The 16031-nt window shown below is 42.6% G+C and overlaps 1 protein-coding gene across 7 annotated transcripts in view; it reads left to right on the forward strand.

Moving 5' to 3' along the window:
- The window catches only part of LOC145357497 (voltage-dependent L-type calcium channel subunit beta-2-like), a 191678-nt gene extending 186362 nt beyond the window's left edge, over positions 1 to 5316 (forward strand). For all 7 annotated transcript variants that reach the window (XM_080210919.1, XM_080210893.1, XM_080210930.1 and 4 more), the window contains 2 exons: positions 779 to 964; positions 1729 to 5316. In XM_080210919.1, coding sequence (XP_080067045.1) covers positions 779 to 964; positions 1729 to 2226 — 684 coding nt within the window. In that variant the 3' untranslated portion in view covers positions 2227 to 5316. The remainder of the gene's footprint in view (positions 1 to 778; positions 965 to 1728) is intronic.
- The last annotated feature ends 10715 nt before the right edge of the window (positions 5317 to 16031 follow it).

Genomic DNA, 16031 nt, shown 5'->3' on the forward strand with positions numbered 1-16031 from the left:
AATGAGGGAACTTTTAAAAAATTAACCCTTTCAGCTCTACTATACCATGCACTCTCTCTCTCTTGCTCTCGTTTGTAGCTTTCTTATTCAAGCGCATGTCCATCACAGTCTCCAATTACAATGAAAATGCCTTTTTGCTAAGAGGTGTGTGCGGTATTTGCATGTGTGGAAGAACAAAGTGAAGACGGGAAAGGTTCACAATTAGAAGGGTGAGGAAGCACAGAGGAATTTACAATTTGTTTTACATTCTCCTCACAGAAAATGGAATGCAATAAATTATTGCAAATACTTAAAGTCTATTACAACAGCTTTATTCCAGTACTCCTCATTGGAGCTCAATATATTATTTCTTATTAATGTACAATTTGATACCAGGGATGGGTTACGTCAGTTACTAAGGTAGAAATGAATTGTATCAACAAAGGTACAAATCGATTTAAAATAGATTTATCTCGTAGTAATGCAACAAAGCGAGGCATTTCAAATGAACACACAGACTTGTCACAAAATAATATTAGTAGCAGTACTTTATACTATACCAAGTACATCAAACAATTGAAGATAAGGGGAGAATTTTCCCTCCCACCCACCACGGGAATCATAGCAGGCAAGACACGGATCGTGCGAAGGTCCATTGACCTCGGGTGAGATTTTCCGGGCTTAGAGTGAGTGCAGACAGAAAATAGCACCCAAAATATTTTTGTCTCAACAAAACACGTGAATTCAAATGTTTTCTTGTTGGGGAAAAAAAACTTAAAAGATGCTACCATTTCTGTAGGAATTGTTCGATGTAATTCTTGATGAAAATCAGCTGGAAGATGCCTGTGAGCACTTGTCTGATTACCTGGAAGCTTACTGGAGAGCTACCCACCCTCCGAGCAGCAACCCTCCCAACCCTCTCCTCAGCCGTACAATGGCCAGTGCAGCTCTTCCTACAAGCCCGGCACCAGTCTCCAATCTCCAGGTACAAGTTCTTGCTTCTCTCCAACCTAACCTTCATTTTTGGGCTACAGACGAAGATGAAAAAAGCAAAAAGATCAGTGACAATCACATTGCATTGGAGATGGAGACATTTAATTACCTTCCAGCTTCAGGGTAGAATTTAAACGCGGCGTCCTTGAAAAATGGTGTTACTTTTGCCTGCATCTCCTGATGGGCAACAGCTTTGCATGAGAAAATCATTTAACCCTGGTTGTGGTAGTTGTGATGAATCAAAGTAAAACTAACAAAGGAATATTGAGTGGTTTAAGCATTATTCCATTAGTCTGTACCCTTGACCTCTATGTGATCAATCATAAACTCGTATTTTGGAGGCTGCACGCTTATTTATAAAACATTCATAACCATTGGGCTAATGTGGGTTCAGTACGTCCTATGTTTGAAAAAAGGGTGTAGAATTAAGCTCGTGCTGAATAGTACCCCTCAAGATCATTACTTCTGATTTACTTTAACAATTTTCACTTAGTTTCAGAATATTGTTAACATTTGAATTGTTTTACTTGAAGATGCTTTGACAGTAATTGCTTTGTTTCAGCAACCAAGTGAAAATGCTTATTATCTTGTAAATGTTAGTAAAAGCAGACATTAATTTTTTATTACATTTAAGTGAAAGCTTGGTTATGTGTAGTGCATGCCTCTTCAGCTTGGTAAATTAATCAGACTAAGAAAGTATTTCATGAATTGTGAAATTCTACTAACTGGATTGTTGCATGGTGTGGTACTAACCAGGGTGAACAAAAACAGGGAGAGCAGAAACCGCCCCATTCAGGACCTGAGAGAACTGCTTCCCAGGAGGAAGAGAAGCCACCAGAGCCCGCGAAAAAGTCCCACCATCGAACTTCTTCCTCTGCAAAGCATCACAATCACCGGAGCACTGCTGGCCGAGGGCTGGAGAGACAGGAAACATTTGACTCTGATGTCAAAGGCAGCAGGGAGTCTGTGTACATTGAACCAAAGGATGATTATACGGATAGTCCTGGCGATCATTATAGCTCACATCAAGTCCACAATCATACGGAGGAATCCCAAGGTGATGGCACCCACAGGCGCAGAGAGTCACAGCACCGTTCCAAGGAACGAGACCGAGAACAGGATCACAATGAACGCAATAAGCAGCGCAGTCGGCATAAATCAAAGGATCGATATTGTGAAAAAGATGGGGAAGTCGCATCTAAAAAAAGGAATGATGTCGGCGAGTGGAACCAGGATGTGTACATCCGCCAATAACTTTGACTACACGGCTCCCCCTCCCCCTCCACCCCCGTGTCCCGATTAGTTTATGTGTGTAAAAGAAAAAGTATATATTTACCTGATCCGTCTGTGAAGGTTATTGTAAACTTGAGATTTCACACAGATGCTGCTGAGGCAGCACGGAAATAGATTCAAATATGATTCATTTTAAAACCTGGTACAATTACAGATCTGCTAGTGTGGTACTGTGCTCTTAAGTGTTTTTGGTTTGGTTTTCACTGCTACTGGCTGAACAATAACTGTTTACTATCAAACTACTGTTAATGTTCTTGAGCAACATATGTTTTGGAGGGAGAAGAAAACAAAAATTCCTGGGTATTCAGGAAAAGTCGGATCAGCTTATATTGTGGTTTACCTTTCTTTCCTCAAAAAAAACTTTCATTTCTGCATGCGTAACTTGTTTTTTTTAAAGAAATCTTTATATGTTTAACGACCACTCTGGCTTATTTCAGTAGATGGGGTGGGATTGGGGAATTTAGTCTTGCCTTACACGTCAGAGTTAATTAAGAAAAGTATTTTCTATGTACAGGTACTATGTACTGTATATATAGTATCATTCTATTTGTACGCAACATTTGGAGAAAAAAAAAGGAATATAGTTTTAGCCACTATATCTGCTTCAGAGTCCAAATGGTAATGTATTTCCTCCTTGATCCTACCAACTACAATTGGCCTATTTTGGTAAATTTGTAGTTAGTACAATTTTCATTTTTTCCCTAGCTTTTAAAATTCAGAACACAGATGCATATATCATCGGTCATTGGGGTGGGAAATTAAATATATAATATATAATATATATAGACATATTTAGGTTTTTTGTAAAATGAATAGTTTTAACAGACAAGGCAGTGAGCAATTTACTTTAAGTCTAAGTTATATACCAAATATTGAATATTATGTAAGTTACATGATATTTTTTGTTTAGGAATTGCCTGAGGATTCTGTTACTTTTTTTCCTTTTTGTTTAAAACTATCCAACTTTCCCAAATGACTTTGTCTTATTGCTTAATGGGCATAAAGGTAAAGTTCTGGTGACTGTATATGCACATTTGTGGAATTTATTTTCAAAATCCAGTTTGTAAGCACTTGTATGTATATATATAAATATATAATTCATAATTGCCTTTGTAGATATTGACAGTAGGTGATCTTGTTGCACTGTTTAATGGAGTTATTTATTTAACTGTACAAATGATGGCTGTATATGTTAACTTAACACATAGGAAGGCCATTTTATGAACAGGAACAATGTTCCATTGCTTCTGTTAAGTAACAAAGACACACACACACACACACACACACACACACACACACATATGCATGTCCACATGCCTACATACTTCTAGTCACTTTGCCTGAAATAGGTTACTCCTTTTCCTTCCTGTTTTGACACCATAAAAAATGATAAATGTTCTGGAAGATCAGCTATTCATTCTCTGCTTCAACTACCAAATGATTAATTTTTTTCTTCCAAGTAACAAGACGGATTTCAGCTCTGTTGCTGCATTGACTGCACTTTCCCCCACTCTTCTCATTTCCTACCTTTGTCGTAGGAGGCCTGATTTGGATGCAGCTATTGACCGAATGTGCATTGGGCTTTTGTGTAAAAAAAAAATAAACATTTGCAGAACAAAGAGCTAAAACTTGAACTCTGGTGTTTGGAGGTTTTGGATTTCGCGCTTTTAAAACTTTCAAAGGCAAACATGTGGTAAAAAGATTAGTTTGTGTTAATGGGTACTTTGTAGTCCAAATCTTTAGTCTGAGTGCGTGTAAATAATGTAAATTTGCCATAATTACCAGTGCACCTTAGGAACACTCCAGCTCTTCTGCTGTTTAGTGGATAATTCAGTGGGATATCAGAGGTGTATCATAGAACCATATTCCAGCATGAGTCAGTGCCTTCAGGAGAGGAAAGGTTAAACTGAGAACAATCTGGATTTGAATCACTCCAGTCTTATTAATTACAGGTGCACCGTTTTTGAGGTGTTGTGTGGGCACACAAACCAATCAGACCTAAGCACTTGAGTCAATACAACAGTGAGTCATGCATTCGGTTTTAGTCCAAGGTGAGCTCATTTTGGAACCTGTTTTGCTGAGTTCATTTTTTGTATAAAGAAAAGTTAATGCCTCTGTGTTCCCAGGACAGTTATTCATTCAACAGGAGAGCAACTCAAATAACTGGAGATACCTGGAGCAGAAAGTGCTGGAAATACTCAGCAAGTCTGTGTGCATCTCTGGAGAGAGAAACAGAGTTAACGCTCTTGGGTTCTGATAAAAGGTCATCAGTCTGCAACATAAAGACTGCTTTTCTCTCTCTCCACAGCTGCTTCAAGACCTGCTGAGCATTTCGACCATTTATGTTATTTAAAATAACTGGATGTGGAGACTATGGCTGGAGTTCTCCCAATCTCGTACGGCCAGCCATCGCTGCCAGCAAGAATGGAGTATTTGATGCTCAACCAAATCTCCGCTTGCAGCAGCGGGACCGGAGCATTTCAGCCGCGGGCGAGGTTGGAGAATTCCTGTCAATAGTGCACCTGATTTGTGCTGTTCGATTTTTCTGTCAATTGTCATGAAGCAGACGTGCTGACCTCTACACCCTATTGTCCAATCTGTCCTCTTGCCAATGAGGCACAGCCACCGAATAACATATACCCCATAACAGTCTTCATAACCTGACAAATAATATCAGCTCTTCAATGATGAACCTGTTCTGAGGAGATATAATGTAATTACATTACCTACAGAAGAGGGAACAAAAGTGGATCACAATTTGAAAATGGGGAAAAGGAAATGTGCCTAGTTTAAAACTATATCACATGTTTAGAGGTACAGTAATTTGACACTTCTATCCTGGCTATAGATGACATTTTAAAGAGCATCAAATGGAATTACAGGGTAACATTATCAGCCAGTCATCATTTCTAATAATGAAAACCTCAAATGGTGCTTAAAGTTCTTCACAACAATGTTATTTATGTGGTCGTCAAATAACTGAAGTTTGAAAAGCAAATTTGTTAAATGTACAAACTATAAGAAAATGCAAATTAAAGATTACCAATTCGTGGTCCTGCAATTTATTATATGGAACAATATCATGCCCATTTTAATGTGATATTTTCTTTCTCTTGGTGGTGGTGGTGGTGGTTCCCATTTTCAGGACGCAGCGCTTCAGGCTTTCTTCTGCCCATCCTACATAGAGAACGGTTAGCAGGCAGGTGAGTGAAGTTAGGAGGCTACCCACCCTGGGGAGCGACTGGCTTTGTTCAACATCCCTACACTTTGATCACTTTGAAATTGATATGAGGGCATCGCTCCCAAATTTCTAACTGCAGTGTTCCAACCTAACACTTGTTGTGACACATTTACCATTCACTTACCACAGTCAGTCAAGTATCTCCAGATGGCATGGTGGCACAGTGGTTAGCACTGCTGCCTCACAGCACCAGGGATCCGGGTTCGATTCCAGCTTGTGGAGTCTACACGTTTTCCCTGCATCTGCGTGGGTTTTCGCCGGGTGCTCTAGTTTCCTCCTACAGTCCAAAAGATGAGCTGGTCAGGTGCATTGGCCATGCTAAATTCTCCCTTAGTGTACCCGAACAGGTGTCGAAGTGTGGCAACTAGGGAATTTTCACAGTAACTTCATTGCAGTGTTAATGTAAGCCTACTTGTGACACTGATAAACTAAAATGAGACGTATAACGGTTTGGTTATAACAGAAGAACAAAGCCCTTCCAGGATAGTGCAGTCACAATAAATTTGTAACCAGAATACATCGCTGACTGTATTCTGAAATACCATTGTAATTGTTGTCTTGTGGCATAGCTCCAAACATTACTTTCATTTTCACAAACTCAGTTTTTTGGTTAATTGAAGCAAATAGTTCTGATTGTAGTATAAAGTGTCATTCACCATAAACCACTCCTTCACTTTGATTGCCACAGGGTTGATTATGTTACCACACAAGGCATTTGACAGATGCTTGTTGTATTGAAACCACTTTTCAGGCTTGTTTTACAAAAAAACATAAGAGAGATCTGGAACATCAGTCCACCTTGAAAATATGCAAATATGAATGCTGCTGAACATTAATTTCTATTTCATATTAATCTGTTCAATCTAATTTCTTCAAATACAAAAATTGTATCACAGCATATCAGCGTTGCAAAATCTCAGAGAACCAGTTCATGGAACCTCACTAATTTCTTTAACAGGAGAAGGAAGAACCTGTTTGATCACCAATCTGTCATCAGCAATGGTAGAACTCCTTAGCTGGGTGAGTGAGGATAAAATCAGAGACTACAGAGATAGAGCAGGGGAATAGGAGCGATTGGGTTGTTTTACAGTACGCTGGTAGTGCGTTGAAAGGGTGAACAGCCGCCTTCTTTGCTATAATGACTGAGTCTTGAATGATCATTATCCAGTGAGCCCTATAGGAAGGACAGATGTGGGTATCAGTTAAAGGCTGTCATTTCATCTTCCTCCACCTGATAAACACTCACCATCTGGGCTCAATATTCAGAATGTACCTCCATCATCCACTCCCTCTGTTACTGATGAACAGTAGCAGATGTGTGTACCATTTACAAGATGCACTGCAGGAACTCTCAAGAGGCTCCATCAACAACAGCTAGTGGTATTATCGTTAGATTATTAATCCAGAAACTCAACTAATGTTCTGGAGACAGCAGATGTGGAATTTGAATTCAATAAAAAAAATCTGGAATTAAGAATCTTTTGATGACCATGAAACCATTGTCGATTGTCAGAAAAACCCATCAGGTTCACTAATGACTTTTAGGGAAGGAAATCTGCTGTTTTTACCTGGTCTGGCCTACATGTGACTCCAGAGCCACAGCAATGTGGTTGACTCTCAACTGCCCTCCAAAGGCAACTAGGGAGTGCAATAAATGCTGGCCAGCCAGCGATGCCTAAGTTCCACAATGAACATGACCTCTTCCACCTAGAAGGGCAAAGGCAGCACATGCAGGTGAACACCAGCACCTGTTACCTCCCCTCTGATCTACACACCATCCTGATTTGGAACTATACGACTTCGAACTGCTCACTGTCGCTGGGACAAAATACTGGAACTCTCTCCCTAACAGCACTGTGTATGTACCGACACCACATGAGGTTCAAAGAGCCGGCTCACCACCAACCTCTCAAGGAGATTTGGGGATGCACCAAGCCAATGACGCCTACACCCTGTGAAAGATTTTAAAAATGAAACTATTGCTCTCTTCCAGTTTCCATCATTACTGGATAGATGAGCTGCATGTTCTGTTTCTGCGCTGTAATTTTCTGCCAATATCTTGGGTGACAATGAGCTAATGTCACTGCTGGGTGGGATGGAGAAGGCTGTGGACTTTTCAGCTCCTTGTTCCTATCCTTCTCATAGCAGTTTAGTTGTAGCATGAGTTACATCATGTGGAAACAGTTTTCAACTTAAAATGTGAGCTAGAACATTAGAAAGGTGCAAATTTCAATCATATTGGTCACTCAGCAAACAAGTTTGAATCAGACAAATTGTTTATTTTCCAATCTTATATATTCAACGAATTAATTTTCTTGTTATTGGTTAGTCGTGTCCTGATTGTGCAGAAAGCATCACCCAATTCAATCTCCAAGCCAAATTAAAGAGAAATCTATGTAGAGTTTGGATTTGCCTCATATGGAATGACAGTCTTCTGGGATATGCAATGACACCATGATATAGGCCCAGCAGTTCAAAGGAAAAAGGTTTAAACACATAGGCTGTGATTCTCCAGAAAAGCAAAGTGCTGCCACCTGTGGGAAAATCACTATACCAGGAATAATCTTCAGGCTGCCCACGCTAGGCAGGTCAGCTAGCCACTAGACCCACCACCAACCCCCCTCTCCCCGGATGTTGTAGTGGAGAATTTCTTGTTTCCCGAGTTGTGATAATTAAACTTAACAAAGTTTGCTTTAAAAAACAACTAGCTTTTATTATCATAAGGCTGCATGCAGTATATGGCCGAATCTTGGAAACAGAGAGCAGTCCGCACTAACTGCTGATTCTATTTCAAGACTGCGCCCACTACAAGGATCAATTCAATAATTATACATTTTCTTATTAGTTTACGTCATGTTAGTAATACAAGCAGTGGTATATTGAACAAAACAAATTCTGTGACTCCCTCATCCCCGACCTTGGTTCAGCGACCCCCTTTATGCCTTGTTTTCTGTAATGAACAAATTCTGTGACTCCCTCCTTTCTGACCTTATCTAATGTCTCGTATGTTATCTCACAGTATATGGAGCCATCTGTGTAAAGACAGACTGAGGCAAAGCAATTGGCCTTCACTGGTTGTAGTAATTTCTTTGTTCAAAGTCAGTAGGTTTTACAGGGGTCTGGCATTTTGAAATGGCTTGGTCTGCTGTCCTTATTTTTATACTAAACACTTGACCATTTTTCCCATCAGACCACTGCTTCATTTGTACACTATCACATGGGGAGAGTGCCAAGTTCAACACATTCCCCCCCCCCGCAGAACTCATCCATCCTCAGGACCCTTGGGGGACTCTGCTGTTGCAGCCTGGCAGCAGCAGAGGAACACATGAGCACTGCACTTGTTTGACCTCACTTGAGGTCCAACGTGCCACGATGCTCAAGAGCAGCACCAAAGCTGTTCAGATCTCACTGGAGAGATGGGTGAATGGTGGGAGGACTTCGAACCAGTCTTCAAGCTCGCTAATTATGTTAAAATTAGCTGTTGTTTGGAATAATCAACAGATACCTGTCAATCACCACAGGGCCAGTGAATTCTCCCCACCCCTCCACACCAACCCCGCCGCACCCCCCCCCCCCCCCCCAACCCCCCCCGCCAAGAGAAGTTAACATTAGAGGTTTACCGACACCAACATAATGACGGGGTGAAAATGAATAGGATGTACCTGGAAGGCTGCCTATACTTGCCAGGTCCACATGGCTTATATTCCCAGGTTGTGAAAGAATGGAAATAGTGGAAGATTGTGCATAGTCTTCCAAGATGTGAAAGTTAGGTGGATTGGCAATGATCAATGTGTGGGGATAGAACAGGGGAGTGGACTTAGGTAGAATCCTCTTTCGAGGGTTGGGGCAGTCTCGATGGGCCAAATGACCTCCTTCTGCACTGTAGGGATTCTATTGAATATTGTCTGATGCACAGGAGGCACAAGAGGATTGTACAGTCACACTTCTTCAAGAAAGGTGTAGCTACATTCCTTGTAATTACAGATCGATCAGTTTATCATCCGGGAGACAATCGACAGGCACATAGAGAGATTTGACTTAATTAAGGAGAGTTAGCACGGATTTGTAAAAGGCCTTTCTAATGAAGTAACAAATGATGATGAAGGGATACAATGGAACTGTTGGTATGGATTTTAAGAAAGCCTTCAACAAAATACCACGTAAAATAAATTGAGGCTCATGGAATAGGAGTCATTTTGGGTAAAAATGGGCTAAAGACAAAACAGTGGGGGGTGGTTCTCCCAAAAAATATTCTAAGTGTTGAATTCACAGAAAATATGTCATAAATCACTATTATTTTTTCTCAGTGGGGGTTCAGACAAATCTTCCCACTCTGTGCAATCAGAGGTCACAATCGTGAATATCATTAAAAGCTCAGGGGTGGGGCCCTTTCACAAAGGAGTCTGATAGTTCCGGAATGCTGTGCATGCGCAGTGGCCCCAAACTGTGAGCCTGCAGTTTGCTGGTCAGCTCGATCGCTGGCCAGGCCTGGGACCCCTGCAGTGCTGCACCTCCAGCATCCCCCATGGTCCAATCGTGACCTCCACAAGCATTCCTAGGCCAGCCCCACCGATGATGAACATCCCCGACACAGCCCTTTCACAGGAGGCAGACCTCCCCCAGCAGACCACCTCCCTACCCCCCCTTCCCAGCCCACCCAGTTGCTAAACTCCCTCCAGCCCCAATCAATCCAAATGTCAGTGGCAGCAGGACCCCCTCACCTCCACCGATCGCCGCCAAGGCCCTACCCACTAAGCCCCACCCCCAATAGGCCCTACCCCCTTGCCATTGCCCAATACCTGGTGGGCAGTGCCAGAGGCACAGGCTGGCACTGCTAGGGTGCCCATGCCTGGGGGCACTATCCTACACCACCCAACCTCTTGATTGACCCCTCTTCACTCCAGCGAAATCTCCCACCAATTCCCCGAAAGTGGGTAGTTACTTTAAACCTCACTAGAATGAAATTGTACAGGCGGGTGGGAGATGCTATTGGGCCTGGAAAATTGAATCCCAGTCCCCATAATCACATTAAAATAAGATTAAAATGACTTGCCTGCTGTTCCCACCAGTTTCCAGTGTGGTCCCGATCGTGCTGGATATCCATCACTGGGAGATGCATGCGCTTCGGGAACATGTGCGCAAATCTCCCAGCCTGATCCACCAAAAAATTAGCAGGTTGGAATGGGAGAACTGCCCCCAACGAGTTGTGATAAATGGCTGCATTCCACCCCGCCATGTAGAGGATGCATACAGTGGCTTTCCCCAAGGCTTTCAGTGCTAGACCATGGCTATTTTGACATACATAGGAACAGAAAGTAACATTTTGAAATTTACCAATGATACCAAATTTGGGGAGACTGACAGTGAGGATGAAACTAATTGACTGTAACAGGGCAGTGGGCAGACAAGTGTGGCAGAGAGGTGGTGCATTGTGACAGGAAGGATACAGAGCGGTGATATAGAAGAGAAGAAATGGCTGAGGGACCTGAAGGGTTTGTGTGCCTATACCTTTGAAGATGGCAGAACATGTTGAGAGCGTGCTTAGCAAAGCATGTGGTATCTTAGGTTTTATAAGCGGTGGTATTGGAAAGCTGGGAAGTTGTGCTGAACCTTTGTAAAGCTCTGATTAGACCGCAATTAAATTGTTGCATTCAGTTTCTAGTCACCGCACTTTGGAAAAGATGTGAAGGCCCTTAAGAGGTGCCGAGGAGATTTATCAGAATGATTTCACCGCTTGAGGTTAGTTTGGAAAAGCTGAGGTTGTCCTCCTTGGTGAGGGGAGGGAGATGTGGTAGATATGCATGAGATTATGAGAGGTTTGGACAAAGCAGACAAGGCAAAGCTGTTCCTATTAGCTAATAGTACAAGAACTAGAGAACATAATTTAAGTTTTTGGGTAAGAGTTGCAGGGAGGATGTGAGGAAGAACTTATTTTACGCAGTGTACGCTAACAACCTGAGCCTCGCTGCCTGCAAGGGTGGTGGACACAGAGACGATGAACAATTTCCCAAAGAAACTGATATGCACTTGACAGAAATAAATTTCCAGAGCTGCAAAGATAGAGCAAGATAATGGGACAAATTAGACTGCTCATCTGAGAGCCGCATGGAGTTGATGGGTCGAATGGTCTCAAGTGCCATAATAATTACATATGTAATTACATTCAAGTGAATATATCTAATATACCCACAAGTTAGGTGCTGATCCAAGATATTTCTAAGCTTTGGGTAACAAAGAACACAAATTTAATCCCATGTTTGCATTTTCCACTAAAACGCACCTTAGTTTGACCACAGAATTTGATGTAACCCTAGCAAAATGTACTATCCCCGAGTCGAAACCTGACTGCACAATGCTGTCAAGGTTGCTTTATAGCACAAGTCTTGTTTCTGGCACGAATTGCTAACTGCTGTGTCTTGCTGCAGATTTTCTAAGCTTATGTGGTCATCATACTTTACCACATGTCGGTGAGCACTGCCAAACTGCTCTAGTTCCCACATCTGTTCCAGGCGTTTTGCAAGTGATCTTATGCATTATCTCATGCTGCCCTTTATCTATATTGTCAATTATACATTTAATTTTATTCAGAATCTTGTTTGCAGTTTTTAATCAGCTGGCACTCTGTCCTCTAATAATTGGCCCAATTCCATTTCCCATTGCTCCTCCAAGTTTGTTATCATCTGCAAATTTACCCAATTTGCGTTAGGTTTCTCAGTCCAAGTTGTTGCTGTAAATTAGAAACAATCATGACCTTGGAATGAATCCTGGAGTAGCCCACTCAGTGTTCTCCTCACGCTTACCTTATGTATCTTTTCCAATAAGTAGCAGATGGTTTATCATGCAGCCAGTTTCTCTTATCCATATCCAAAGTATGGGGAAGAGAATTCCACAAGGACTGCAGCCAAACTCCTTCTGGATGTTTAGTATCCTATTAAGTTATCACTTTCTCAAGGATGTCAAAGGAGATGGATCATGGGCCAGGTCATGGAGTGTCTTTAAGACAGATATAGATAGGTTCTTGATTAATAAGGGGATCAGGAGTTATGGGGAAAAGGCAGGAGAATGGGGATGAGAAAAAAAATCAGCCATGATTGAATGGCAGAGCAGACTCAAAGGCCAAGTGGCCTAATTCTGCTCCTATCTCTTATGATCAGGTTTTCCTTAGCTTGACTCCTTTTTGGGAACAAATATCTACTTGAAGCCCAGGATTTTTAAATGCTGAGCTCATGAAGCAGAGATATCAAAGATATACAACGAAAATTCAATAATATTAGTTGTGCTGTTGTGGAATATTTGTCTTCAGATTATTAAAAAATGTTATTTTGCGCATTAGTACTTACAGCTAGAGGGAAAAAGGCAAACACAATTTTTCAAAAAGCCGTGGTGACTTCACTGGTTTAAGTTTGATAGCAAAAGATTTCATTTCAAAAAATTTTCCCATTTTAAATGTTGAAATAAGAAGTCTTAAACTCAAATCATGGCATAGGAAATATGGGACAGAACCTTGTGGAGGCGACGGGAATCTTCGCTGCCAGCTAAATAGCTAGTGAGGGCCTTATAATACCTCTTTTTGGGAGGGCTGCAATATCTTGAACCACTCAGGCACTTGATAGAGCCAGCAGTGGGCCCATGACCAAGGACCCAGGGTTACAAGTTCCACTCACTGAGCTGCCAGCCAATCCAAGACCAGAAGCTCTTCGGTGCTCAACAGTGCCACCTGGGATGCAGTGGCTGCTGCCATTATCCACCTAAAGCCTCAAACCATGAAGGGACTGAGGCACAGGTGACTGAGTGATTGTGAGAAAGGAGTCGTAGGGTAGGCAACAAGGGCATAGAACATAGAACATAGAACATTACAGCGCGGAACAGGCCCTTCGGCCCACAATGTTGCGCCGACCAGTCTTATTTTTAAAAAAAAACATTGACCCACTAATCTAAACCAATCCCTTTTCGTCCATAAACCTATCCACCAATCTCTTAAACGCCCCCAAACTAGGCGCATTTACAACTGCAGCTGGCAGGGCATTCCAGTCCCTCACCACCCTCTGGGTAAAGAACCTGCCCCTGACATCCGTCCTATAACTACCCCCCCTTAATTTAAAGCCATGCCCCCTCGTGCTAGATTTCTCCATCCGAGGAAACAGGCTATCACCATCCACCCTATCTAAACCTCTAATCATCTTATATGTTTCTATAAGATCCCCTCTTAGCCGCCTTCTTTCCAGTGAAAACAACCCCAAATCCCTCAGTCTCTCCTCATAGGACCTCCCCTGCATACCAGGCAACATCCTGGTAAACCTCCTCTGCACCCTCTCCAAAGCCTCCACATCCTTCCTGTAATGTGGGGACCAGAACTGCACACAGTACTCCAAGTGCGGCCGCACCAGAGTTGTGTACAGTTGCAACATGACGCTGCGACTCCTAAATTCAATCCCCCTACCAATAAACGCCAAGACACCGTACGCCTTCTTAACAACCTTATCTACTTGATTCCCAACTTTCAGGGATCTATGTACACATACACCTAGATCCCTCTGCTCCTCCACTCTATTCAAAGTCCTCCCGTTAGCCCTATACTCAACACATCTGTTATTCCTACTGAAATGGATTACCTCACACTTCTCCGCATTAAACTCCATCCGCCACCTCGCGGCCCAGCTCTGCAACCTGTCCAAGTCACCCTGCAAACTTCGACACCCTTCCTCACAATCTACCACACCTCCGACTTTGGTGTCATCAGCAAACTTACTAATCCACCCAACTATACCCTCATCCAGATCATTAATAAAGATTACAAACAGCAGTGGCCCCAAAACAGATCCCTGAGGCACACCACTCGTAACCGCACTCCATGATGAATAATTACCATCAACCACCACCCTCTGTCTCCTATCTGCTAACCAATTCCTGATCCAAGTACCTAAATTACCACCAATCCCATACATCTGCATTTTCTGCAGAAGCATACCATGGTGAACCTTATCAAACGCCTTACTAAAATCCATATATACCACATCTACTGCCTTACCCCTATCCACCTCTTTGGTCACCTTCTCAAAGAACTCAATAAGGTTAGTAAGGCACGACCTTCCCGCTACAAAACCATGCTGACTATCTCTAATCAATTCATTACTCTCCAAATAACTATAAATCCTATCCCTAATAATTCTTTCTAAAATCTTGCCCACTACAGAAGTAAGACTCACTGGTCTGTAATTCCCAGGGAAGTCTCTGCTCCCCTTCTTAAACAATGGGACAACATTCGCTGTCCTCCAATCTTCCGGTACTATACCAGAGACCAACGACGACCTGAAGATCAGAGCCAGTGGCTCTGCAATCACCTCTCTTGCCTCCCATAGAATCCTAGGGTAAATCCCATCCGGACCAGGGGACTTATCTATTTTCAACCCATCTAGAATATCCAAAACATCCTCTGTATCAACTACAATACTTTCTATCTTACACCCCTTCACCCCAGTGACCTCCTCAGCTACATTCATATCGTCCTGCGTGAACACCGAAGAGAAATAATGGTTCAATGCCTCTCCAATCTCTTCCGGTTCCACACACAACTTCCCCCTACTGTCTGTAACTGGCCCTAATCTTGCCCTAACCAACCTTCTGTTCTTGACATACCTATAGAACGCCTTAGGATTCTCCTTAATCCTATCAGCCAAAGTCATCTCATGCCCTCTTCTAGCCCTTCTTAACTCCCTCTTCAACTCCCTCCTAGCCAATCTAAAGCTTTCTACTGCACTACCCGAGCCCTCAAACACTACCCGAGCCCTCAAGGGCATGGAGGTAGGTGGCTCTCAAACCCCCTCAGCCTGATGCTTCCCAACGCAGATCAGGCACTGAATGCCTTTCAACAAGATACCACCTCACCACCCAACCCTGGGAGCTTGCAAGCAAACATGCCAAGAATTTCTTCCATTCCTCAAATGGTGAGACTCTCACACACTGCTAGATTAATACCAGTGGTGGTAGGGTGAGGTATCAGATATCAGAGGGACATTTTTAACACAGAGGGTGGTGGGGGCCTGGAATGCACTGTCAAGCAGGGTGGTGGAGGCAGACAAGCTGGCATCATTTAAGACTTACCTGGATAGTCACATGAGCAGACTGGGAATGGAGAGATACAAACGGATGGTCTAGTTGGACCAATGAGTGGCACAGGCTTGGAGGGCTGAAGAGCCTGTTTCCTGTGCTGTACTGTTCTTTGTTCTTATTAAGTGGGCATTAATTGCTCACTTAAGGACTTCAATTGGAGGCCGGGTAGGTAGGCTATCTGTGGGCTTAAGCAAGGATAGAAGATGACAGTGTCCCCACAAGCTACCCTCTCACCTGATTAAATTCCCTGCCACAGGGGAGGCCACAAGATTCCATTCATGGTTAATAAATGCAGGAAGTGAAAATCTTAACGAGACATATTACTGGCAGATCTTCCATGGCATTGCTCACGGCAATTTGTAGAATCTCTTCTGTAACTGGTATGAATAAAATGCTTCTACCCACAACAGGCTTT

Source organism: Carcharhinus amblyrhynchos, chromosome 2 (assembly GCF_965287045.1).
Source record: "Carcharhinus amblyrhynchos chromosome 2, sCarAmb.v2.hapA, whole genome shotgun sequence".
In the NCBI taxonomy this organism is placed as follows: domain Eukaryota; kingdom Metazoa; phylum Chordata; class Chondrichthyes; order Carcharhiniformes; family Carcharhinidae; genus Carcharhinus; species Carcharhinus amblyrhynchos.